Below are 27,525 nucleotides of genomic sequence, written 5' to 3' on the forward strand. Positions count from 1 at the left end.
AAAGAGGAGTGAAGCGTCAGAGGAGGAAGAATCTCCGTCCATCCGTCCGTCCGTCTGCGTGCGCCGCCGTCTCTTCCTCGGCTCCCCCGTCATCCCTCTTCATGACGGAGACCCTGCCTGCTGTTCTGCCTCTGGATCTTAAGCGTGCCGGATTTGTCTCCCGGACCACCGCCGCCACCTCCCCCCTCTGCTGCCACTGCCAACCTTCCAGCTCGTCGTTCCGTTCCATGCCGCCCCCGCCGCTTAAATGGGGGGCAAAGTTGGACCAGGGTGGGCTGCGCAGATGGTGACTGACACTTTGGTTCTCGCACCGCTTCCGAGGGCTTCCACCGGGGAAGGGATGCTCTCACCGCTACACTCCGGCAAAAGTCTTTTTATACGTAAAATCCGCTGAGCTGCCCCTTCCCGTAGCGTCTGCCCGTGTTTTTTTTCCTTCCTTTTTTTTTTTTTCGCTCGTTGAAAGATGAGCGGGGAAGAAGGGTAAAGATGTGTTGTCGGTCTTTGTGTTATTTTTCGAAAACTGAAAATGTGACTGTCGCGCTTTTGTTCCCCTTCCGCCACTGTCATCTTCAGATTTGTACCGTTGCGTTTTCCTTGGTGAGAGCGGAGGATTGACACTGGACTGCAGGTGAACTTGATTCTCCTCCAGCTCGTCCCTCTCTAAGGGAAGCCTCCAACTAAACTCTTCCCTATTAACCCACTTAGACCCTGATCACCCCTGTGGGGGCTTCTCTGAGACCGCCCTCCTACTCTGTTTCTTTTTTTAAAGAGCGAGCGAGCGACAGCTCATACAGCACAGAGAGGGGCGGTTACTGGGAAGAGAGAACACCCCCCCTCCCCAAAGGTGAGAGGGGGGTAAGATGGCAGCTCTCGCCAGCTCTCTCATCAGACAGAAGCGGGCTGTCAAGGACGACCAAACCAACCGACCAGTCGCCAACAAGCGCAAGCCGTGCCCCAAGAGCAACAAGTCCCTGTGCCAGAAACAGATCCTTGTCCTGATCTCCAAAGTGCGGCTGTGCGGGGGTCGAAAAGGTCGAAACGAGAAGAGACCGGGTGAGTCAGTGCTATCGTTTTCATCTTTCCCTGCCTGCTACTTTGGCACCATTTGGGAGGTTTAACGATAAAAAACATCTTTGCAGTACGAAAATGACGGATTTATTCTCAACAAACATTAAAAAGAAAATAGAAAAATATGCCTTTATGTCAAGGTGCAATCTTCCTTCTTGCAGATGTTTAGATTTTTTTTACCCGGACTTCAGCTGTACATCCTTTTACAATCAATTTATCCAAAAACAGTTCTCCAATCAATCTCCATAAAACAGCTCATTAGCCCTCTGTTTGTAGCCTCCAGCTGAAACACTGGCTTCCTGCTAAAGCTAATGCTTCACTGAACTTCAGTTTGTTTGGGAAGGGGACAAAAATTAGGCGGCTGCTGGGTGGCGTCAGAGTGATGAACAAACAACTGGCTGGGAGCATTGACACTAACCTGGGGGAGATGTTTGTGCCCTTTGTGACATCACAACAGGCTGACTTAAAGATCCACTGTGTGTTTTAGCAAGTTTAGGAAGTATTGGGTGGACTTTTCTCATTTGTAATGAGCTGACAGATCACAGATATAAGTTTGTCAGATATGTTTTCTGGGGCTGATTTCTTTTTCCCAAAGACCTTCAATTAAAATGGCTGTGTTCTCTTTACTTTGCCTCTTGTGCATTCAGAAAACCATGTGTATATTCTCAACCCTTTTTTGGTGGTGGTGGTGGTGGTGGTAGTTGGGGGTGTTAAGAGCAGCATCACAGCTTCTTTACTTTGCTTCCCATATGCTGCCATTTACTGTGTGTCACTGTCGACTTGGGTTTAATGGTTCCACACTGGCCGTGGCTGTAAGGACACTCTCCTCACTCACCTTCATCTGTCTCATAGTCCTGGCCAATGATGACAGACATGCGAATAAACAAACACGTTTCAATGTAAGAATCAGCCCAAAGCGACTCTTTGCGCTGCTGAGAGACTTTTTCTACTAGTAAACAAACCAGCAAGCAAATTTAAAAAAAAAAAAAGGCAACAACAATCTGCGCTTCCATCTCTCACTGTGCAGAGGCTCTTTGAGGAGTTTGCACATAAATTTCTGAGCAAGGTGCACGGTAGCAGCAAGAGCTCGCTCCGCTGTTGCGAGTAAATTGCTGTTTAGACAAAGATTGTTTGTTGTTATTGTTTCACTGAATCAACATGAAGCAAATTAGAACCCTGGAAAGTGAAATGAGACTCTCTCTCTTCCTGTAGAACTTCTGCCTGCCTCCACCTGGATGATTCATTCATTCGCCGAAAAGTAAATCAATGAATCGACCAAGTGACGTTTGGTCAATTTCCGCACAGAATATTAGATGTGTACAAGCCATTACAAAGGCAGAACAGTCCCCCCCCGCGCTAAATAACATGAAATGTTTTGACACCTCACTATTAAAAAATCTTGCAGCGAGGCCGTTTCAACACCCACAGCCGCAGCAGCGTCTCCGTGCAGGATAAGTCAGCCCCTCTGATGTTCCATCTCTTTGAAAGCGAAGCCTCAACAATGAGCTTTTTGAGCGAGCAGCCATGTGAAGTGTTGCCAATACTACTTTCACTCTTACTGCACGCAATACATCGGCGGAGAAAGATTAAGTGACGCACGTTTAAAAAAAAAAGTTTTTTTGAAAAAAAGCGTGCAGGCCTGAAGATCCCTTTGATGCCGTCGCTTCCTGTTGCAAGGCGTACTGTTTTGGTCACGTTAAATATTCCCTTTCATGAATTTAATCGATATCTCTCTTGGCTCAGCAGCTAATGTAAAGTGAGTCTGGTAATAACCACGACATGTGGATGACTGCCATGTGCTTCTTTTCCAAATATTACAGCTTCATTACGACAATAAAGGAAGAATAACGAGAGAATACACATGGTTTTCCTTATTTGCGCTTATTTGGGACGGCTGAATTATTCAAATGAGGAAATGTTTTGCCTTATTCATGCACAATTATTAAGTGTAGTATGCGTATGATAAATTATGCATAATCGCAGAAGTGGCGCTGAGCAAACACTGCCCACAACGAGGCCACATACGGTACTGTGCCAGTGGCCAATTGGGAAAGAAGAAGCCGCCGAGCGAAGGTGAGAATGACGGTGATGAGGTGGAGTTTACAGTACTTTAATCCCAGCAGTTTCCCCACATGACCGAAGAGTTTGCTGACGCCGCATGAAGTTAACCTACATTTTGGGGACCTAGTACCTCCATTTCCGGACCAAGCCGACGTGTCACGGAGCCTGAGGGGTTGGTGGTGGTGGGGGCTGGGAACTTCTGCTGGCAGAAAGGAGGCGATGGCGCCGCTCGTCCGCCATCACTGGTGCTGGTGCGGACGGACCGTGTCCACAAATGAAAGCGCTCACAGGCGGTTGCGGGCGATTATCGTCACGGTCTCACGGGTCGATAATAAGCGCCTCGGTTAGTGCTGAGCCTCTTTTCATTCCACTCGTTTTTAATTTATTTTATTTGTTTATCTGGCAGAGACAGCACAGTTGAGCTGTTTTGTTGGCAGTTTTTTGGGGACACCGAGTATTCTGTCCTTAAGTGACACCACATAGAATGGTTTTGCCCACGTGCCTCCTTTTTAGGACGTTGGTTGCAACCAGCAGTTATTACTGCTGCCTGTCATTGGTCCCAAAGTAGTCTGCGACTTCTGACCTCTGACCCCTGACATCCAACAACAAGGCACTTTCCTCCAAACAACGAGTCCTCACTGGATATTTGCTCTTTTTGGACCATCCTCTGTAAACCTTAGAGATGTTTGTGATCTTGTGAAAATCCCAGTAGATCAGCAGTTTGTCAAACACTCAAACCATTGTCTTCACCATCTTCAATACTTCAGTTCTCTTTCTTCACCATTCTGATACTTGAGCAAGCGTCTACATGCCAGAATGCGTCAGGATACTGCCATGTTATTGACTGATCAACTCTTTGTTTTAACAAGCGATTGAGCACATGTACTTTATGAAAAGGACGGTGTCCTGTCGGACAGCAAAAACCGCTTGGTTGGTGGGAAGTACGGCCAAGAATTTATTTTGGCATTAAAGAAATCCACAAAAAACTTGCATGCAACTTTACAGTGATAATAGTACAGGATGCGTTACAGAGTTCACACCAGCACGATTGTTGTTAACCATGGCAAGGTGATGGAAATGGCAAGTTAAAAATGGCCATTTCTCAATCATACTGTGGAAATGATGCTTACAGTCAAATGTTTAAGCTTTAAAAGTTAAAGTTGAGAAGCTGCCTGCTAAACATCCCAGTGGTAACGTTTCAACAGACCATTGACAACAAACGTGTTCATCTTCAGCTCTAATTAGGTTATGTCAGACTTGCTCTGTTGGAAATCGACTTGTGAATGCTGCCACTAATATCAGCTGCTGCAGGCAAATACAACAAAGCCTCCCACAAAAAAGCAAAAAGCAAGGAGTTTAAATATATCCCACATCATATTTTCTACTTCAGGAAGATTGTCATTTCATGTTTAAAAAGTGATTTGATCCTAGAAAGAAACAGAGATGAGGGGATTGTAGTACCACATCTCTTTACTGCATCATATTTATTTTTGCCACAGGTGGATGTATAAACATTGGACGATGCAAACATTTGTTATTCGGACAAATTAAAGGCTAGCTGCCAGAAAAGAAAAGAAAAACTTCTAAAAACCTACTATTCACTGCAGCACATGTGGCGTGGGTTAAAAGGATCTTGTGGCCATGCACGGTGGGAAACGCAAATGTAATGCTAATCCAAGTGGTCTGCTGGGAAGAGATCCATCGCGCCCTGAGCCATGTGACCGCTATTATACCGCCAGCTCTTTTGTCACCGTCTTTTACTTAAACTCCAACAATGGAGACCCCTTCAGGTCTGAGCCACGAACAGAGCATCCCGCTGTCAGTGATCTGCACCGCTGCCCTCCTTTCGGATCAATCCAGCTCATTAATGTACAGCGATTAATCAATAATTGCCCTCTTAGTTTGTTCAAGGTGGAATCGGACTTGGAGTGGGCGCGGTATCGAATCGAGCTGCTCGTCCCTGCCTTTCACCTTAACTACCTTTCACCGGGGTTGGATTACGAGTTAGCGCAAACATGTTTTCCAGATTTAAAAAAAAAAAAAGTGACAAAAACTCCCACGCAGTGCAAACATGAGCCAAAAACGCGTGATAAAACCATACTCGTCTGCAATGACGTGTTAACACAAATATGAACCCGAGTCTGACGCTCAGACACGTTGCCGCTGCTGTCTTGGCGACGTCGGCACTCCCCGTAGTGACGAAGCGTGCCAGTGGGCTACCCAGCAGCCGGGTAACAACAGCAGCAGGCCGGGTTACAAGGAGAGATCTAGCAGAGGATAGCATTAAGCTGACCCGGAGAGATCGGCGGCGGCAAATCCGCAGAGTCAGCAACACCTGATCAGACAGTGCAGTGTTGGGTAGCTTCCCCCATCAGAACTTTACTGACTGTGACAGGGGTCAGAGAGGGAGAGACGGAGAGGGAGAGACACAGATGGATGCGGATTGGGGTGGGGTTGAGGAAGCGGGGGGGGGGGGGGGTTAGGAGGTTTAAAGAGGATTTTAAGGGAAAGATGCCACTGATGCCGCAAGAAAATTAGAAGGTGGAAGTGACCAATGGGGGTGGACAGAGAGATAAAGGCGTAATCCCAAAAGCAAGGATGGGGGTGGGGGGGTTAGCGGCAGAGATGAAAGGGAAGGAGGTGCGCTGCGTGGAGGCAGCAACTGAATGAGAACACGAGGTAAAGCGAGTGGCGCAGCCGCCGGGAGGAACTGTCACAGCTTCCCCCAGACACGAGCAGCTTCCCCACCTCTAATAATAATCACTCCACAGAGAGGAGGCCATTTAGAAATGAAAGTCGCACGTTTTCCCTCTGGTGCCTTTAAAGTGACGCGTGGGTGGGTTCAACGACTGACGAACCGCAAGATCGTCACTGATCCACCAGGTTCAGTTTATCCACAAGCTTCTTCCGGGGCCCCAGCTGGTTCCAAGGCCCCCTGACGGCAGTCAGAAGTCGCCTTACTCACCGCGGGCTTTCGCTCAGCAAAGACCATTTAAGCATAAGACGTTCCGCACGTTGGGTCTCAGCGAGGTTGGCTGCATTGAGGCGGTGAAGGAGTGGCGCTGTCAAAACACAGCAATGCAAACAATCGTGGCACTGGCTGGCGAGAGCGCTTCAGTGCGGCACCGTCCATTGTTTACATGCCTGCATGGGAACTATTCCGGGATGCGGCGTGTCTGTTTCAACCTGTAAGAATGATTAAGATGAAAATCTGGGACACAAGTTAAGTAAAAGCGCTGAGAATTGAGACTTTACGAAAGCAATTTTTATTTTTACTTTCTTAATTCCCATTCCAATCCAAGTTTAGCGTTTTTTCCTTTCTCCGAGATTAAACAAAAGATTAAATGATTTGAGAAAATCTTATAGGCTTGTGACTACAATAAATAATTCTACACGATAACATCTATGCTACATGTAGACTAAATACAGGGTTTGCATTTAACGTCAATGCTTGAGTCCAAATAATGACTGCTTTTGATTTGTTTGCGTCCAGACAAGACAGTTGTAGGGGAAGATTAGTGGTTGGTATTGAGGTCATCCAGTGTCTGCGGATTTTCAGCTTTAAACAACCCTTGTTTCATGAAAAGGATCTTTAAAAAAAATCCATCAGGGAAAAAAAGCTGATGAGCGTTGAGAACCAAAATTGTAAAGGCCAGTGATCTTAACTTACATCACCCATAATCAGTCTCAAGAATAGGTTTTGCTCAGTTTTATTTTCTTTTTTTTCAAACCTTTTGCATGCAAAAACTGTTGTTTTTATTCATCAGATTAAAAACTGATGGCTGTAGGTTACCATGTGTACCTGGACTCCTTTCAGACCAACAGCAAATAAAGTCAACATAAGGGGACTGAGAGGGCTTAGGGAGCTTTTCCAGTGGTCTCCAGCTGGCTAGTCATCAGCTGTGGAGCTGTGGAGCTGCTGCCGACAATGGCCTTAAGTCTTACTCAAAGAGAGGTGGTGTGTGTGTGTGTGTGTGTGTGCGCGCGCGCATGCGCATGCGCGTGCGCGTGCTTACAGACACAACACCCCCTCTTGTTTGTCATCATCCCGGACCGGAGATACCACCTAACCTCCTACACATACCTGCTAAATTGAATCTGTGGGCGCTTTGATTAAAGCTGACAAGGACAGATTGAATTTGCCTCTAACAAGAGAAAGACAGTGAGGATGGAGGACACCTATAGAGGTAATGATGAGGAGACGAGGGGGAGGAAAGAGAGAGAAAAGTCAGTCGGAGAGCGGGGCATGAATAGGTAATATGCTGCGAGGGGAACAGGAAGTGTTGCCATAACAGGAGCGGGTATGAATGTCTAAAGTTTTCTGCAGGTATGTAGAAAACACTCCAGTTTGGCACAAATCTGTTTTTGTGAGGACTTAAATCCCGTTTTACCCCTTGCCCTGGACTCAGTTTATTTTTAGTAGAGAAACACACATCTGCAGATTATTTGCAAAATGTAAAAAATAAGACAGATCTTGACACAAGCTGCGGTAAGAGGAGAAAAGCCAGACGCTTCTCCAAAGCGTAATTACCGACTGATTTAAAAGCCCCCCACTTTCGCATCGACTGATTAAAATTCCTCTGGTGTAATTTCTGCCATTTTCAGCGCTGTGACTGAAGACGCTCGGAGTCATTTAGGTAAATAATGTGATTGTAATGTTTATGCATGCTTTCAGGAACATCTGCTGCCTTGCATTTGAAGACTCCCATTCTACCCGTTTTATTTTATTATATTGCTTTTTTTGTTTTTGGCTCCAATTGTGTGATCCGTGCCACCCCTAATTGCTAAATTAATGGTACATTTCCGCCCGCAGCAGGAGGTTGACATCATGGAGAAAAGCTTGCTTATCTCGTTTGTGCTTCACTCACTTACAAGCATGCACACTGAACCAGCAAACGGTTCAAGCATATATTGTGTCCACTTCAACGCACGTACACAATTCTGACATCTGACAACGTGTGTCCCAAATCACATGTACTTTACATTTTGAATGCATAGTGTAATTGTACTGTTTGCACATTCAAAAAGTGGGGGAGAAAGCCAGCGGTTGTTTTCCACAAGCATGCTGGCTAACGACAGAGTACGCCAACAGCTAATATATTCGCCAACAAAAACTACAGTATATTGGAGATGTAGCACGATAGCGATAGCTAGCTTGCTTTCACACTTACAGCCCTGGTTACTGCTGTGGTGGGTTTCCGCCATAATTTGCCATACAAAATGGCAAATTATGGCCCATTATCACCTCCAACTGGCACTGTGTGACTTGGGGCAACATGTAAAAATCAGCACACAGCGTACTGAGGTCCACAGTGCTTAAGCACACACATTGTTTTAATCCTATTGAGATTCTGCTGGAATGTACACTGGACATGCTCCTTACACTTCAGGCTGATCTTAAGTGACGTTACCCGCTGTTTACCTTCGCTTTTGTGAGGTACCTGCTGTTTGCGGACGGTATCAGAGTGTTTTAACATGCGGTTAATTCAGAGTCCTTGTGCTGTCCACCCCGCTGAGCGTAGTTGTTTGTTTACCTTTGTGATCATCACGCGGTCTGACAGAGGTCTGGGTCCCTGTGGGAATTTAGAGGAATGTTTGTGTTTGTTCTGCATATATTAAAAGGCCTGTTTGTGTCCTTGTTGGAGGGTCCGTGTGAAGGGAAAAAAGCAATAGGTGAGGTTTCTGGCTGAGATGTTTGGCCCTGTGGTCTCGCTATTTGCGCTTCCATCTCATCTAAAAGCAACATTAATTGCAGCCTGAAATGAAACCCGGAGCTGTAATGTCATTGCCTGAATCCTTGAGGCTGTAGCCTACAGTGTACCACATTACGCTATACCTATCCTGTGCTGATCACGTCGTTAAGTGTCACTGATATGTCCCTGTCACAATGCTAATGAGGCACATATGTGGATATTGAACACGCGCGGGAGGGGGAAACTGGTGTGGCTCCTATTTGCTTCAGCCCGTGTTTGACATGCACCCGTCAGCACCGCTAATAAGCGGCAATAACTCTCACTTATGCAATGCTCCCTCTGTCACGCGGGATGATTGATGAAGCCTTGAATTTTTAAATTACGGAGCCATTGTTGGGAGTTGCAGGTGATGTGATACAGCTCATTCATTCCTCTTCCTTTAACCTCGCCCTCGCCCCCCCCCGCCCCCCCCCATTCCTCCTCCTTCCTTCTCCTCGGGAGCATCCATTCTGCCCGACTCCCTCTATCTCCTCTCCACGCCCCTCACGTTTGTCACACTTTGTATCACTTTATCGCTCCATCAGTGCCCTTTTCTTTTCCCCCTGCTGTCCCTTCCTTTATCATTTCTAGACAAACCGAGTAGTCCCCGGTCTTGCCACAGTTTTGTTAACTCGCTTTTCGCGACTTCCACTCTCCATCTCTCCCTCCCTGTATCTTCCCACAAGGTTGGTAATTACGAGCGGTGCCGAGGAGCTCATGGCCCACTTTAGAAAAAAAAGGAGAGAGAGAGAGAGAGAGAGAGAGAGAGGGAAGAAATCATGTTCTCCTTTTATTAGAAGCACGAATCAAATGCCAGATGACAGACAGACTCTGCACGTTTGCAGCAGCCAATTCTGATGTGCACATGCATGCATCCATGCATGCGTGCAAGCAAAGGCATGGCCCATGTGCGTGCGTGCACGGAGAAGTGCAGAGTGAGCAGGCAGCGATGTGGAGAGACACTGGGATGGGAGAGTTGGGGGAGTCCTCAAAACATAAGCCGAGGAAAACCCCTGTTGTTTTGTTCAGCCGGCGCGGCAGAGGAAGAGATGCCCTTGGCTGCTCAGTCATGCACGTTCTCAGTAATTACCTCCAACCTTATCAAGTGGAGGCTCGGCTAGCAAGTTGCAGATCAGCATAGCGATACGCTGTGATCAAAATCAGGTTGGATAAATACATTAGTGTAATGATAACCAGCACCGATCCGTACGCCACACTGATTAACCACAAACCCCAAACACCACTTTTCTTTTCTCCCCCCCCCCAGAGCAATTACATAGCAGCGGAGGGGTTTTAGTGTCCTTGATGGCAGCTGTGATGCATAAAGTGATTACCTTGGGTTTTTATGTTCACTGACCTCATTTACAGTGACACACGCATAATTGCAGTGTGGATGCCTGTGCTATAACACCAGGGCTCCGGTCTCCCGCAGGTGATTTTCAATATGATTATCAATGCTGAATGCAGATTAAAAGGATAGGGGTGGGGTGGGGCAGGGCGGTTGGAGGGGCATCCCTTTGTCGACTGCGTGCCCTATTGAAAGCAGAGGGTTGGATAGAAGAGATAAGGTGGGTGGCCCCTTGATCAATGCAAGATGGTCTGGAGGCACGCTCACCGTGTCGGAAGGAAACTTCACTCATACCCATCAAGGAGGTGGCCAACTCTTTCAGCATTTCACCGCAACCTTTTGCCAGAAGCGTGCTTTTGCGGCAGAGTAAAAGGCCACAACCATGTACTCAGTACTAACCATGACTGAGTGATGCTGTCAGGACACAGTCACAAGATCCATAGCGCATTTGTGGGACCGCACAAGGCCATACAGGGCTACGTCGAGCTTTCAGTGTCCGAGTAATTAATGTGATTGATGCAAACCCGAGCATCTTGAGGTCATCCTTTGGGATACCGCTGTTCCAGTCAATAGATCTTCCTGGTAAAATGTCCATAGCGGCAGTAAAGAAAACAGTAAAAAGGGAACAAGGTTTACCACAGGCTGAGACCTACCCATCGTCCTATGCGCTACACTTGCTAGCACGCATCTAGCTGTAAAGCCAAATATGGCGAGGGAGAACTGAGTGACAAAGCTTGTGAAGTTGTCGATGCTGCGGAGGAGTTTTTTTTTTCAGGTGCGTTTTAGCTTCGTTTACGTCAAGAAATGGGAGAGGAGATGCAGAGAGAAGTGTGGATACTGCCTGACTATAACCAATGGCACACCTACGACACTGCAGATGTGATACAGTCCAAACTTGTTGCCTTGAAGCATGATCGTTGTGCTTTTGATTCCTGAGGGTCTGTGTCTGCATGGGTTCCTCCCACTGTCCAAAGGCATTAGGCTTTGGATTTTGGAAACAGATTTCGATGTTGTTTAATCCCCAAATTCTAACAACCCTTGTTCCCACATCAGCTGCAGATACGACATTGGCAATGAAAAAAATCTATTTTTGCTAAACGCCTGCCGTATTTCGAAATGTGATGTACCAGGCACAGCTTTTTTCCCTGCGCTGTGACTGCCCATTTCTAAACACATGGGAGGAGGTCAGCTGGAAAAGAGCCCAAAGACAAGCCAGTGTCTTGTTCGCTGAGCTGCCAACACCTGCGCAATGACATACATAAACAAGACCTGGAAACCCTCCTTGACTTGCATGATGTCTTTTGTCACTAGAGCCCACACGTCACCTCAGGAGTGATAAATGCACAACACAAGCAGTAACACAAGACCTCTCAGTGAGAAACGCCGAGATCTGGCCAAGTGGGCAGGCTGTGTTTCCAGCGTAGCAGAATAACCTGAGTTCAGACTATGAACGTGTCGGCAAGGGAACCTTTCTCGGCAGTTGGCTGAGTTAAATTCATTTTCTGATGTGTCTGTGTCATCATACTGCAGTGTTTAAGGAAATAATGAATTTAAATGATTTTCTGTTGCCACTTCTGCTAATAGGTTTGCAGGGGGGACGTGGCGACCAGCTGACTCGAGGGGAAGGCGTGATTAGTGCACAAGTTGCCAGTTTAGTGCAAGGCCACATTGAAAAACAAACAACCATTCACACTCACACTCAACCACAAAACTTAAAGTTCCCAATTCACCTCACTTGTATGTCCTTGAAGTGTGGGAGGGAGCCAGAGAACTCGAAGAGAAGCCTCACTGAAACAGGGGGGAAATACAAACTCCACACAGGGTCTGCGTTCAAACCCACAACCTGCATGCTATGAGAAGGCACCTCTGACCACTGCACCAGCATGTCGCCCTAATACATTTACAACACACCTTGTCGTATGTGCAACGACGTCGATGAAAAACAAAACCTGAGATACTTTACTCTGAGTAAATGACTCTGTTCTGGTTGCACTCGTATTTTACACATATTTATTATGACTTTCTGCAGTACAATAATAAAGCTCTTCCTGTTCCCCTATAAATATACTCCAACATCTCCAAACATGACCTTTGAGTCAGTGGGCTCCACCGCTGTCCTCGGCTCTGCTTGCCCGCGTGGAGCCGTAAAGATTACATGCGCTGGGTACATATCGCAGTGCAAGAAACGCAAGGATTTTCCTCATGTTAATAACTATGTGTGCTCCGTTAATCCATGCTGAGGTAGACTGCTGTCAGTGTTGCACTATCCTTCGGTTTGGCTTATTACGGAGTGAGGAAGTCGGCTTGCCTGGTAGTGTTTGCACTAACGTGGCTTGAGGAAAAGCGAGAAGGCCGAGGGCTTTGGAAACAATACGTCAGCATGTTCTCGGCTTCGCAACAAATAACGGCGGATTAAAACACACCACCTATTCCCGGTTTTATATTGCTCTCGATATTTAGAAGAGAATGTTTCAGTGTCGGCTTTGACAACACTTACTTGAATCCACCTTTTGCAAGCAACTTTAAAAAAGTGCAAAATGAAATCTCTCGAGCACACCTCTGTTTAATCCCTCAAGCAGACTGAAGGAAAAGTAAATGAAGGCTTAATGTGATGTGACTGCGTTACGAATACATCAAGAAGAATCTGGACACGTTCACTCCAACTGTGCAATGCAGCTCCAAAACTGTGTATTCGTGTGCCACTTGTGTGTGTGTGATGTGTGCAACCAGGCCGTGCACTAAGAGAAGAGCAGTTAGAGGAATATGCATGAGGATTGCAGGCGAGCTGCCGCTTTTTGATGAGTGCAGTCAGCGTTGTGATTATACACAGTTTTGTTCATTTGCATGTCGTTAAAAGCTTTGTAGTGCTCCACAATTAAAGCTGGGGGGAAAATAAGGTTTTTAAACTACAGCAAACACGCACGATCCCCGAAAAAGGAAATTAATAACTATTTTGAAATTAATTTTTTAAACAGAGAATTAAAAAGTGTCAATGACTCATTTTCAGTGCTTTGTTTGGTAAAGCTTCTCTTTGACAGCAACCCTGGTGGCGAATCAGTGTCGCGCAGATTGATACTCAAGTGTCAAGATGTACAATAAAAGACAGTCACAGGATCGATTCAAATATAACGTATCAATGCACTATATTGTTGCAGTGTTGCACAATGTTTTGATACTTGGAATATGATTGACACTAGGAATGATGACCTATCAGTGTGCTTCAGGGGGGAAAGAGTTACAAGCTTCAAGCAGTGTTCAGTTTTTTACATGTAAAACATCGTGGATAGTTAAGCCACCCGGCAGTATTTGGGTTTATAACTACAATTTTGTGTTTCATCATCTGATTTTAGGAACTAAATGATGTATATGTAGTTTTAAACAGTTTCCGTTATACCGAGTTGTCATTGAATGCAACGTGGGAATCATATTGCCAGGTTGCTGGTTGTATTGGTGGCTAAACTTTCTTTTCATTTCTCGTGCACATGCTGCTGTCACACTTGATGCAACGACAGTGTCTCTCAATTCCCTCCTCCTTTATCCCAACATTGCCTTTATTGCTTTCCCTTTCTCATCTCTCCATTTTTTACCCCATGCCTCTGTGGGGACAAGAAACAGGCAGTCCCCCCCCCCTCTGATTGGACGATGTGTGAAGTTATTAGGTGCGATGAAAGCGTGCATAACTCAAAGGATGTGAGACAGAAAAGGAGGAGAGGAAGAATGTGGCACAGGAGGGGAGACGGTGAAATGTTTTGACGTGCGCCTTTTGAAAGGGATGAGGATGGGGATGAGTGCTGCGGATGCCTGTGTGAAACAATGGGAGCAGGTCACAGCTTCACTGATTCCTCAACCCTGGCACGCTTCCTTTGGGAAACGGCCCCGCAGATCCCGCCTCCGTATCTTCCGTCGATCTCAGGCTCCCGGCGCTGATCCGAAGGTGGCATGCAGATTGCGCAGCGCCCTAGCACCACTCCCTGGGGGGGGCGTGCACGAGGGCAAGGGCGAAGCTTGGCATAGAGGGAACTCCCACAGCGGCACCCGGCTCTCCGGAACTGCGCGGTCATCGGTATTGTTTTATTAAAAGCCGCACTGAAGGAAAAAGTGTCCAGTTCAGTGACCGAAGCTAATAAGTGAGCTCTGAGCTAAATCAGGAGACGTGCAGAAGTCTCCTTGCGCAGGAGTGGCCAGGGCGAGGCTAAGAGGTGCTGAGCTCAAGAGATAATTCAGACTTCCTTGACGGCGAGAGTGGCTCCTGTAATTGAGGAGGGCGCCGGTGACGTCTGAGCGCTGCTGATAAGATTCTGCGTGTTTCTTAAACGAACGCCAAGTATGCTGCAGGGACTCCTCTCATGAAACATTCAAGCTCTCTATTCAGCCTCCATCCTCGGCACCCAGCCTCCTTTATTATGTATCTTTTATTTAGCGAGAGACAAGCCAACACTCTCACTTGAGTTCACCCGGGCCATGACAGCCAGGCCCTGGATAAAAATACCACTGCAAGACAGTGGACTGAAGCCTACAGACTAACCATAAGTTATATTGGCTTTCCACCAGCAGCACTAAGCTAAATTACTCAGTGTTTTCCAACCTATCTGTGTTACGTCCTTAACAAGACATACAAATGTAGGTTTCTTATTGTATTAAAAAGGTTGGATGGATTAATATCAGACTTGTTCAGGGTGTCACCCTGCCTTCACCCAATGACAGCTGGGATAGTCTCCAGCAGACCCCATGACCCTGAACTCAGGAAGAAGCGGGTATTGAAAAGTGATGGATGGATTTATATCATAAAGATATCAAAAATCATGTCTCATGATCTTTCAGTACCTTGAATTATTAGATTAGTAATAACCTAAAAAAAAAAAAAACAGTTGTTGCAATTTTATAACACTGCGTTTCGCACAAAAGGTTGCTTCTCTATTGTCTAAAATGCAAGAAGACCACTGTAAGGAAAAAAAATGACAGTAACACAAAAAGAACTATCTTGTTTAACTGCCTTTAATGATGTAAAGCTGAGATTCACAAGGAAAACTCATCAGTCACTAACACAATTAGCAAATCAGCCAATTAAATGGCAGTAAGTCAACGCATTTAGGCCAGTGGAAGTTAAGATGGCTCATTGAAATTCAAATTGAGCATCAGAATGGAGAAGAAAACCAAAGTATGCAGAATATCTCCACTGAATGCACAACACATCCAACCTTGATGCAGCATAAATACACTGTTGCCCATACAGTTGGAATAATTTTGTTTTCACACACAATCCTCAGTTTACCCCATTTAAATGCATTAGTAATCGCTTCTTACAAAGTGAAGTGATTTCATCATGTGTCCCGGTTACTGCGTTCCTTTAGGAAAACAGTAAAGGCTTTAGTGTTTTGGATTGATGTATATTTGTTTTCAATTTTATTTACATTTTTCTATTAAGTGGTGTTTTATACACTCTAGAAAAACTGTATAAACCAAAAAGAATGTAGCACAGCACTTAAATGAAAATGAAACGAAAGTGGGTCGTGTTTATACATGGATCATTTTAATGCCATTTGAATTTCAAAAAAGGTTTTTTCTTCTAAAGGTTTTAAAACTGAAGAGTTTTAGCTTGGCAAATGTTTTTCAGAACTCTGCTTTGTTTCTTTTCAAGCTGCAGATGCATCATTTGATTGGTTTCTAGTGTAAAGGGGCATGCGGCAGATGAAAGCCAAGAACATATTGAATTTTTATAAAGGGAAATAAATGGATTCCTTATTTCAGATAAATATTTCTTATTTCATTTTCTATTTTCATTTTTTACAAAAAGTCTTAAGTTGCAGCATGGACAAGCATATGGTTGTTAGAAAATACCACGGATGCTTTTAACTGGCTAGCTTGATATTGTGTTAACTTACTTTGTGGACAGAAAAATGCTGATAATATTTTGACTGATGGTTTACGTTTTTGTCATTCCAAAAAATATATACATTTTAATAGGATTCATATAATCAGATTTGTGGGGGCTTGGATTGACTGTGGTGTAATCCATCAAAAAAAGAAAAGAGAAATATATGTTTTTTTTATATTTACACACAAACGTTACACAAATGTAAAACAAATACGACTGTACTGGGTCACCCTTTCTCACCTCCCGTCTTGCTCTCCTGTGTCTCCCCGCAGAGCCGCAGCTAAAGGGCATTGTAACCCGGCTGTACAGCCAACATGGATACTACCTGCAGATGCAGCCTGACGGCACCATGGACAGCACAAGGGATGAAAGCAGCTCATTTTGTGAGTGCGTCTGCATCGCCTACACGTCTCTGCTTTTCGGTCATGCTGTGTAGCATTAATCTAATTTTCCACAGTCTAGTCTCTCGCGTTTGTTTTTGTTTTTGGAATACGAGCCGTGATTTTTTTTCAAACCCGTGAAACGTCAGTTTTCGCAATTGTATAGCCCATGTACGAGGCATTTCGTTGGCAGCCAGAACCCTAAGCGTTGGCATAGCTAATGCTGCGCTGTGCATGCTGAGCTAAAAAAACAAAAAACAAACAAGTAAAAAAAATAAATAAATAACCCTGCCACCAAAACACACTGTGACACTGTGCAACCCTGAGAATCAAGGCTGGTGACACTTGAATCAAACTGGCTTTAAGACTTTGGCAATTTAAATATGTCCTTGCTTACATGTACAGCTGGATTCGGCCTTGTCATAACTGACACAGATACAGAATGTTCAGGGATGTGGTCAATTTTGTTGACAACATAAAAAAAGAAATCATAAAAAAAATCATGATTGGATTATTGTGGAAATTATTGCAGCAGCCTTAAAAACACAATTTTATCCAGAAGTAATCCTGGGGTGACCACATTTTTAATTCCCCAAAACCAGGACACACGGCCTGACAATGAGAAACTAAAATCATTCAAATTTTACTCAACAATGCCTTACAGTTTCTTACAGTATATTTGAAGTATGCCTCTTATGAACTTAATTGAAAATTCACTTTATAAAAAAACATAAAACTCAACACCCAGGACAGGATGTGAAAACCAGACATACATGTCCATGAAGTTCAAGTAACCCAGCATCCTTTGTTTCGGAAACTAAATTACGCAAATCAGCTGGTGACGTCATTTAGGACCTTCGAGCGACTTTTCGAAGAGCCAATAGCTCCTTTCTTACTGTGGAGTTATAGCGTGGAGTTGTGGAGTTGTAGCGACACTGTAAAAAGTCAGACCTTGTTGGCTGCAACAAAACAGCGTTTGAGTTCTCGTTTTGTACCTCGCCTTCACTTCCACAAACAGTTCCACACATGCAGCCAAATGACTGGTAGTTCCTCGAAAACCAATTCCAAACCTGGCGCCGCAGCAAAAACTCCAAGTCATGTTCAGTTCATCCCCTTGCGGTTCAGCCGCAGCGGTTTCTTCATCCTCTTCTCTCTTTTGGTTCGTTTCTTTTTTAGTTTATTTTACTTCATATCACAAGTTAGTACTGGTTGGGCTTTGCCACAGTTCTGTCAATCCCGCCTCCCGGTGAGAACAAGGCGAGGCGCAGAACTCAGCAACGCGCCTACGGTCTCGTTATGTTAATTGCGCGAGGACCCCCCTGCCGCGCAACCCTGTCAGATTTTAATGGCCAGTGGGATTCAGTGTGAATGCGTGATTGGAACACCTGCGAGGCAGATTGAGGCAGGAAGTCAGGGGTCCTGCTGCTGTTCCGCTCTCTCTTTCCACACTTAAGCAATAGGGTGCTTCAAGTTCCGAGTTACAGACTGACCTGTAGGTGCTGCACCTTGACTTTGGCACCGTCCCTGTCCCATTTAGCGCAGTTCAACTTGATTCCCGTGGGGCTGCGGATTGTCGCCATCCAGGGTGCGAAGACGGGCCTGTACCTCGCCATGAACAGCGAAGGATACCTCTACACCTCGGTAGGTTTACCTACACATGGCTTGGAACAAAGGTTTTTACAGTGCATTCTGCCCTTTTAATGAGTGCAGCATGCAATTGATTCCATCTTCATTTCATCACATTAAACTCAAGTCATACAGTGTTGTATGCAAGTGTGCATGTACTAATGTGTAGCTCAGGTCAATGAGCCACGTGTCTCATTGGTTGTGTTTGCGTGAACAGATGAAAGGAGGATCATAAAAACAAATACAGGATGATTTCTGGTGCTGCTGCCAGCATCGGTACTGACAGGAATATGTTGGAGCTTCTATTTTGTCCCCCTTCTATTCCCTACATGAAACCATTTATACGCACGCGATAAGAGTGTGTGGAAGAGCGCCCAAAGCAACTCCACCGTGTGATTAGAGGGGCTGCTCTAAGTGTTTGCCAGCGTTTCTGTGTCATTTTCGCACTTAACGTGCTGGTGGAGCTCAGGGGTGAAAATTCCAAGCCAGGCAGGGCGGAGGGAACTCTCCCAGGAGAAAGGAATTAAACTTTTAGCCCTTAAAATATAGTTCCAGACATTTTATAAAAAGGAGCTCAGCATTTATCAAGAGGCCTTTTTTTCTGTCCTCAGAATTTGACCTTTAGGATGTGCAGAACAGAGAGCTCAGCTTCCGCCAGTATTTCTAGCCGCACCTCAATTTTAAAATATTTCACACAGCTATAAATGTGTTTTAACCCTTCTCCTCCCCTCTCAGTCGCACACATCCCTGTAACCATCAGGTCAGCGCCGGTATCGCAGAATTTATCACCTTCAGTAGCAGATCTCTGCATTTGTATTTTAAGTTCAAAAGCAATCGCTTGTCGCCAACCAAGCACAGGACGGCCCAAAACTTGTCTTTTTTTTGCAGGAGTGTATATATTTCGGCATGGTTTTGGCTCCATATTTTCAAATGTGTATAATCAGTTTTAGATCTGCTCTACGAAATTGAAAGGAAATTAATCTGAAAACAGTGCGGGAGTCTTGTGCCTGAGCCAAAAAGCAACAAAACGTACTTGAATGCATGCAAGCCAAGACAAAAAAGTAACTCAATAAGGCGAGTGAACCTCTGAGCCAAGACATTTTTACATTAGTATCACACAGTGGGTCACCTTATCTGTACATCTTCAGAGTGGAAGACTTCATGAAGTGGAACAGTGCACAGAGAGAAGACATCTGTGTAATGAATGACATAGTCAATATCAATACAAGGACAGATCGTACTCATCTCCAGCGATGAATCACACTGTGAGACTATGTGAATAATTAGCCCTGTTTCAAAACAAATCACTTTGTGCATTGACAATCTCATAATCCCTTGCGACAGTAAGAATAGTGAAAAACAGCATGTTTCATACTTGGGTGTCCATAACTATTTTCAGATGCAGGCCAACTGAATTAACTAGCGGTGCTGATGCACGTACAGGAATGTGGAACAACAGGGAACTGTTGTTGTTTTAAAATTGGACACATATTAAAAAACCTGCTTTGTCTGTTTTAATTTTGCCCCTGTGGCTAACAAGCAAGTTAACATGGCAGTGATACTTTACTGCAGGTAGGTTTGAAGTTTTAAGAACAGAGTTATGCAAAAACAAAAAAAGAAGAATTAGTACTTAGCTGGAATCTAGCAAATGTTAATATAAAACCAGGTAGTGAAAAAGTGCAAAGGAGTAGCCAGGTTGTGGACAAAGGAATCTTAAGTAGACGTGTCACCTTGCCCTAAAGCGTGTTTTACCGCACGCTGGGGACAGTGCACTAAATTTTCAATTACGTCTCACACTTAGAGAAGCCAGGGAAAGCCCAGAAAAGAGAAAATATCATATGAGCAGCAGTTGTGTGGAAACTGCAAATGCTGATTGGGTCATTTCACATTACACTCACCAGGCTCTTTATTAGGTACCCAGTACAAGCAAGGTGCACCTAGTAAAAGTTGCCGGTGAGTGCAAATGCCTAGAAGCCACACCTGTTCTAGTATCTAGTAACGGCCAGCATCTCGTAGCCAATCACAATACCTGCTGGTCAAGCATCAGACTGGGGAAAGAAAGAAGAAGTAGTGTATTTCCATTCATCAGTGTTGTTTCCCCCATGTTGATTTTAGCGGAAGAGGCGAAAAAGTGGTTTCCTGCATTTGAGGCTGTAAAGGAGAAGCGCTCCATCGTCGCAGCGCGGGAGCTTCTGCCGTGAATCACGGCAGAAGGCGGCGCCATCTATTATCCTCTGAGCCCCTGATTAGCATGCAATGGGCTTGCTGGCCTCGCCACCGTGAAAAGATAGGAGAAGGGATTTCCTCAGCGCCAGTCAATAGCGCCGCTGCATCCCGCACTGACCTCTTTCAGTGAAATCCCTCTCAAAGACACACACGGGGTGGGGGGTTGGAGGCGTCGATATAGGTGCTGTGCAACAGAGCAGCTGCCTCCCAGTACAATATCATGCATGTCTGATTTTATGACCTCCGTGTTGCTATCCACGGTGCAGTTAATGGACTAGTTCGCCGGTGTGGGAGTGCAGGTGGCATGAAATGGCCCTTCCCCATACAGTTGTGCTTCGAGAGAGAGATTTGTTTACAGTTAAAAGCACGTCGTAAAAGCAGGCAACATCAAACTGTGAACGTATTTGTGATAAATAAACCCGTGGCTGTCACTCTCAGAGGAGACTGACAGACTGACTCGCTAGCTCCCCTTGAGCAATTTTCTGTTATTATTTTTTCTTTTTATCTTCTGTTGCTGTTCCGCGCTAATTGAGCTGTTTTTTCTTGTAAATAACTCACACTTTGGCCACAAACTCTACTTTCTCCTTCATGCTGCCGGCACAGATGCATTTCTGGATCATGTGCACTGCTGCCACGGCTGCCGAGGGATCCGTAACAAGCAGAGGAAGTCCATCACTGCCTCGTCTCAGACATAAATCTCAGCCTCAGTTACCTGTAGGTGACAACACGAAATGGCTGATTCCGATGTAAAAATAGAGCTTGGCTCGTTCGTGCCCCATTTTATAATCTATGTGCTCTGAAAACTACTCAACACGGGAGAAGGAAGTGGAAGAGGAGAAACAGGAAGGCTTGTAAAGTAGATGAAAGAGACTGACTGGCTGTTCACAGGGAAAGTTTTGACACGAGACAGTTTTTAAAAAATTTAGACACAATATTTTCCAGCGATTTTTGACTGCTTCTGCCTTCGGGTTGGTTCCAGGCTTGTGCCTCCAAATAAGTTACACTCTTGTTTTAGACAGCCTACTTTGTAAGTCTTGAGGACAGTGAATAAATGTAAAGACGTTCATGTTTGCTTGAGAGTGACAAAAGACAAGATTAGACAATGGAAACCATGCCAAGCACAAGTATTCTATAGCCACAACCCGAGAAGAGGCTTCACTCTTCTGCACTGAGCTCAGATTATCTAGTTTGCCTTTCAATGAAATAAAACGGGACCAAGAACACATAGCTTTCCTCAAAAGAAGGTTTTCACAACGTGTCACCTCTGTTACAGAGGAAGGGACGTCACCACCACTCCTCTCTTGGCCGCATTACATTGACAGGGGCCTTCAAGCTGTCATTCAACACGGGCCATCACATCACCATCCGCTCTGCTCTAGTCGTGCAAGCACTGCCTCGCAGGGCTATCATGAAGCATTAGAGCCGGGTCGTACACGCCGGGCGCTAGACGGTATTAACTGCCAGTCTCATCCTCCGCAGAGCCGCTCTGTAATAAGCACGTCTGTGCCCTGTTGACTTACGTAACGTGGCGTGTCGCAGCGCATCTGCATCTGGCAATCCCGATGACGACGACGACGACAACATTGGCAACACGCATCGCCGGCGGCTGGAAACGCATGCGCGGATTACGTGTGCGCGCGTGCACGCGATAGCCCATTGTCTATAGGCTGGATGATGTGAGTGGGTTGCCAATGGATGCAGTATAGCGCAGTGTTGTGGAAATACGGAGGGATTACTGCATCTGTGCGGATTCATTCTCTTGCCAAGGGTTGGAAGTGGGAAGCTTTGATGGGTCGATTAATGGAACCTACTCGACTTTATGACCTTCCCACCAATCACCACAACTCCCAGTCTACAAAGGGCACTGCAAACATCTGTGTGTTTAAAAGTTACTCTAAAAGGGCAAAAACCGTTTTCAATACTTCCAAAAGTAAAGCAACATTCCAGGCCAGCTGGTTCTGATTACATGCTTGTGCGGACGTGATGAAATGGAAGCGTGCTAAATATAAATTAATTTGTGTGTGTTCTTTTTTTGTTGTTGTTGTTGTTGTTGACTGTTGTTGACTGACATCTCCCACCCTAAAAAAAAAACGGCGACCGATTTAGAAACTCTACCCTCTCACCCCCCTCGAGCATGTGGTATTATTTATATACTCTGTTGTGCTTATATGTGATGGAAAGTGCCGTCCGAGCGCACGGCGAGTTAAGCTTCCTATAGCAGGTAGAATCGATGTAATCAGAGATGAGGAAAAGAGGCAGTGTGTGTGTGTGTGTGTGTGTGTGTGTGTGTGTGTGTGTGTGTGTGTGTGTGTGTGTGTGCGTGTGGGCAGAAGGGGAGGAGTGTTGAGGTGTGTGTGTGTGTGCGGCAGGGTGCTTCTCTGCATGATAAAAAGGTTGTTCCCATCTTGAGGATTCTCGGCACGGATGCTACATATTACCTTCTTCTTTCTACTTTCATTTATTTATTTTTTTCTCCTTTCGGTCCGAAACATATGGAAGCGGAGCCACCCAATAAGTCACGGTTCAATGACGGTGGGTGGGGGGTGAGGAGGGGGGGGGGGTTTAATTTGAGTGAGATGGAAATATTCCTCCCTCCCCCATCACTCTTTAAAAAAGAAGAAGAAAAAGAAAGTGCAACCCTCAACACAATCTGCAACAATGATTCATCCGCGCTGGGCGACTGATGTTTAGTCAGTATGTCCTGGGTGGTCGAGCTCAACGTGGAGGTTACCTCAAGGAGAGTCTTCCACAGCAACTTATTTATATCGTTTGTGAGGCTGGGCAGGTATTACAACTGCTGCGGCAGGCTGTTGGTTGATTTTTTAAATTTCTGTATTTTGTTTTCTGTCTTCTCTTTTAAGGATATTCCATTTTATATGCGGATTAGGTAAAAAAAAAAGAAAGAAAGAAAGAAAGAAAGAAACCAGAGGGCTCTATCCATAGACTGATAATAAATGGCAATTACCGGCTGACTTGGGAGAAGGGTTATCGCTTGTGCCGTTTTAGAGGTTGAGCCGAAGGGTATGTTGCTGAGGCGGTGGGCTATCTTTCCAGGGGGAACATGAGAGTTAACCTGGGTGCTGCCATTGCTGCTGCTCCCGGCGACTGAAACCCCTGTTGCTGCCGCACTCCTGGGGGAAATGCAAAGGAGCCGGTCTCCCACTTTCTTTCTCTTCTTAATCTCCTATATTACCCAGCAACCCCTCTGTCCTCTCTGAGTGATCTTCTCTTCTCTTCTCTTCTCTTCTCTTCTCTTCTCTTCTCTTCTCTTCTCTTCTCTTCTCTTCTCTCCTCTCCTTCCCCTTCTCCCCTCCCCTCCCGCCCCACCCCACCCTCTTGCTCTCTGGCCTGATTAATAATGAATGAAGCAGATCATCTATCGATCCTTATCCTCTTTTGTGTGAGCACAGCAGGGGATATCAAACCTGTCAGAGATCCTTAAAATAGCCTTTTTTCGGAGTTGTGGGGTGGCAGCGGGAAACTTTGTTGAATTAATACAGTAGTGTGTGTGTGTGTGTGTGTGTGTGTGTGTGTGTGTGTGTGTGTGTGTGTGTGTGTGTGTGTTGGTGCGTGCGTGTGCGTGCGTGCGTGTGCGCGCGCGTGTGTGCGTTCGTGTGTGTGTATTTGTGGCATGGAGCCTGAAGCTTGAAGAGCACAAACTGTGGTGGAGCAGCAGAACGGAGGTACACTGAGAAAGGGCACAAAGTCCCAAAGTGCCTTCTCAGCTAAAGGATGATGCCTCCCTGTGAAGGAGAAAGGTGTTGATCTGTGATAAGTGTGAAACTGGAGGTGTCTTATACCTTACCAATCTACTTTTGGCGCTTTATTAAAGGCCGCCTCGGCCAACTTGTGAGCCTCTGGCCCCTCTTGTGTCGTCCTACGTCTGCGGGAAAATCTCCACTCAGCCATTTCTGCCCGCTGCTCTCACTTAATCAATCCAGCAGATTGGCTTTGCTCTCTGACAGGGGAAGGACCCTGTCAAGACCCTGATAGGGACTAAGAGAGATGTATGTGTCACTACTGGTTAATATCACCAGTCAACATTATGCAGGGTTGAGTAGTCCTCATGTTAAGGACACTGGGGGACGTGAAGAGCCGCTGGAACATGATCACTTACAACGGCGGGCCGTACTCTTGGGACTGGTCCAAGTTTTTCCAACTTTATAATGTCTTTTCTTATTTAGCAAGCAGGGGAAGCGATATGCAAGTGTTGGCCAGACTGAGCGGATGCAGCCAGTGTTACAGATGGGAAATGCTGTTATTGTACATCTTATCGTGATATTGAGAAACATTATTGTACGCACTATAATATTTCATTCTGGCGTCCTCAGTTCCTGCTGCGTCAATAAAACATCACATTAAAGGCTGTGCGTATTATAGCCTATTACGCAGTTTTACTTTTAATAATCAGAATAAACAGAACGGTTGGAGAAAAAAAAAAACTTTTGTAGAACAGCATGCCATGTCTATTATTCATAATCCTGCATCGCCGTTAACTACCTCACTCAGTGGTTGTCAAGAGGAATGTGCTCTATGTACGTATATGTATGTGCAGAATCCGTATCTTGATTGTGGTCACAAACAAATTGACTTGAATGGGTCAAACTATCGTACTATGGGATTTTTGGAATTATTGGTCATATATTGGACAGGAGGCAAGCTAATTGTACAAATGTGATAGTTAGCATACATCTGACAATGGTGGGTATAGCTGAGTAGTATTTTTTATTTTTTTTTTTAGCTTAAATTGGCAAACATTGGACCGTGCATGTTGTTTCAGGTCTTTACACTTTAGTATTTACAGCCACATCAAGCCAATTCTAATGCCACTAACAATTTAATTTAAATTTCGCTCCAGATCAGAATACGTGTTATTGATTGTTTCTGGTTGTAGGCTGGCATAGCTTTACAAAATTCACCATGCATCAAATCTTTAAAATCTGCCACCTTTATTCATATTATCTATCAGCAGACATTGTCATGTGACCGTGAGTTCTCAGGAAGCCCCAGAATCAGATAATACAGTTCGCTGTCAGAACTGTCATCTCTAATGTACATGCTGTGTAGATTGAAAGGCGTATCTGTGGTTTTGCCATTGTCGTTGTGTTCATGTTTTCCTGTCTTTACCCCTGGGAACATGTTATGTATAGCAGAGATATTATTGGTGTTCCTACACATATTGTACACATCCTCATCTTTGTATTATAAGTCCTAAAGGAGCAGGGTGTTCTTGCTTTCAAAGAAACACCAGTTCAGATTGAATTCTTTTCAATCATTTCCCTCAGGAGACAGTCACCTAATTAATGGATTTCCCCGCTTTCCATGTTTGTGTTAGAAGGCTGATCAAAAGATTACACTTTTCTCATGACATTTGCATGTTGTTTTGTCTTCTTTTGCTTTGTTTGCTAGTATGGAAATATTATTCCCCTTTTCCTTCTCTTTTCTCAACAGGAGCACTTCACTCCAGAGTGCAAGTTCAAGGAGAGTGTGTTTGAGAACTACTACGTTACGTATTCGTCCATGCTCTATCGCCAGACCCAGTCTGGCCGCTGCTGGTATATCGGTATCAACCGTGACGGCCAGATCATGAAGGGCAACAGGGTAAAGAAGACCAAAGGAGCTGCGCACTTCCTGCCAAAAGTCATAGAGGGTTTGTGTCCTTTGTGTCACTTTTGCAAACTTTACCTCAATATAAGTCAACTAATTGACCCATGGCGTGTATACTTTTCTTTTTAAACACACAGTTGCAATGTACAAGGAGCCATCGTTGCACGAGCTTGCCAGTGAGCCGGTGAGTCCGCCGCGGAAGACGGTCAAGACGTCAGACTCGCCGTCCCTGCAGAACGGACAGAAAGAAGCTCCAAAGGCTGATGCCTCATAGCACAGGAGACTGAGGGTGGGACAGGGGACAGCAGTGACACTGGGAACCCAGCCGCCTAATTATGCACTGAGGGTGACGGAGGGAATTGCCCTTGCTGGACATCTTGCTCGAGAAGTGCACTGCAACATGCTGAGGGCCAAAAGGAGGTTGGCAGTCCATCAGCAACCAGAGAGGCCAAACAGTGGGGTCCCCCCCTCGCCTGAGCCACGGCTAGAACCACCTCCCTCATCATTGTTCGTCTCCAGGCCTTGCGACTCCCTAAAGCAGTCATCATCATTTATCTTATTCCCCGTCTTATTCCCAATTCTGGCTTTCCTCCCCGCTGCCCAACACGCCTGTTTCATTGTGCTGTATATTTAGGAGTTGTGCATCTCCTGCGCTGACTCAGCATCATAATCCTCAAAAGCCTCCCCACACTCCCCTCTTGGGTCCTCACGTTGGTAAACATTATGGTTCAGCCACCTTCTTCCGCCCACCATCTGCCAAGCAGCTAATCACCAAGGTCAACGAAACCTCAAAGTGAGATGAAACGGCTCGGAGAGGAGTGATATCAGCAGGGATGCCCCGCCAGGTCAGGTCATCAGAGCAAAGAGGGCTGCACGCAGAGTTGTGTGGCCAAAATGTCAATGTGAAAAGGAGGTCGTCACTTGTGGAAATTATTCTCTCTTTTTGGGAGTTGTTTTTACAAAACACAGCGCCGGGATTTGCAATAACCAAAATGGCAAACTTTTGTCTGCAAGCAATGATTTAAGCAAGAGCGGTGCTTAAAGATGACAACCAAACCAAGGTGAAAAGGTTAAAAGAAGCGTGTTGAAGTTCTTGAAATGAAATGCTTAAGAAGCTCACCATAAACTGCTTACTTAAGTGTTAAATAAAAAATAGACAAAAAAAATTTAAATATACTATTCTTCCAGGGAGGATGAGCCATGAAGTATTAAGTTTTTATATCTTACAATGATGACAGAGTCAAAAGGGACAGACAATATTTCTATAAACAAGCCAGAATATAATCTTCACAGACGCAAATGGAGAAACAAATGTGTGAATGAGTGACAGCATCAGGTTCTTCCCAGGTCGTATCTCTCTGGGGCCACCACTTATTATATTGCATTGCTAAGGATGCATACGAACAATTGGGTCACGTTTTAAATACGGAGCAGATCTGTAGTCAGCCCCTCTGAGGAAGGCAGCCGTAGTGTGTATTTCACTCAGCATCTGCTGTCAGCATAAAGCCAGGTTTGAAGTCAAACATCAAAGCCGGAGGAGCCTCTGAGCTGCGGCACTTGTTATTCTGAGGATGTCAGGCAGCTTATCCACTTGCAAACTTT

General features: G+C 45.3%; 1 protein-coding gene across 1 annotated transcript; it reads left to right on the forward strand.

Moving 5' to 3' along the window:
- Positions 1-26,875, forward strand: fgf11b (fibroblast growth factor 11b). The gene is made up of 5 exons (XM_076020278.1): positions 1-1,053; positions 16,357-16,467; positions 18,002-18,105; positions 25,768-25,966; positions 26,061-26,875. The coding sequence occupies exons 1-5, from the start codon at positions 861-863 to the stop codon at positions 26,195-26,197; spliced, it is 744 nt and encodes a 247-aa protein (XP_075876393.1). The 5' UTR covers positions 1-860; the 3' UTR covers positions 26,198-26,875.
- Positions 26,876-27,525: the final 650 nt, after the last annotated feature.

The sequence above is a fragment of the Nelusetta ayraudi genome, unplaced genomic scaffold, assembly GCF_046127955.1.
Source record: "Nelusetta ayraudi isolate G7.1 ecotype Tasmania unplaced genomic scaffold, CSIRO-AGI_Nayr_v1 ptg000011l, whole genome shotgun sequence".
Taxonomy (NCBI): Eukaryota; Metazoa; Chordata; class Actinopteri; order Tetraodontiformes; family Monacanthidae; genus Nelusetta; species Nelusetta ayraudi.

Coding starts and splice junctions, on each gene's coding strand:
- fgf11b (XM_076020278.1), top strand. CDS start 861: ATGGCAGCTCTCGCCAGCTCTCTCATCAGACAGAAGCGGGCTGTCAAG. Junction 18,106..25,767: donor AAGGATACCTCTACACCTCG/GTAGGTTTACCT, acceptor TTTTCTCAACAG/GAGCACTTCACTCCAGAGTG. Junction 25,967..26,060: donor CCTGCCAAAAGTCATAGAGG/GTTTGTGTCCTT, acceptor TTAAACACACAG/TTGCAATGTACAAGGAGCCA.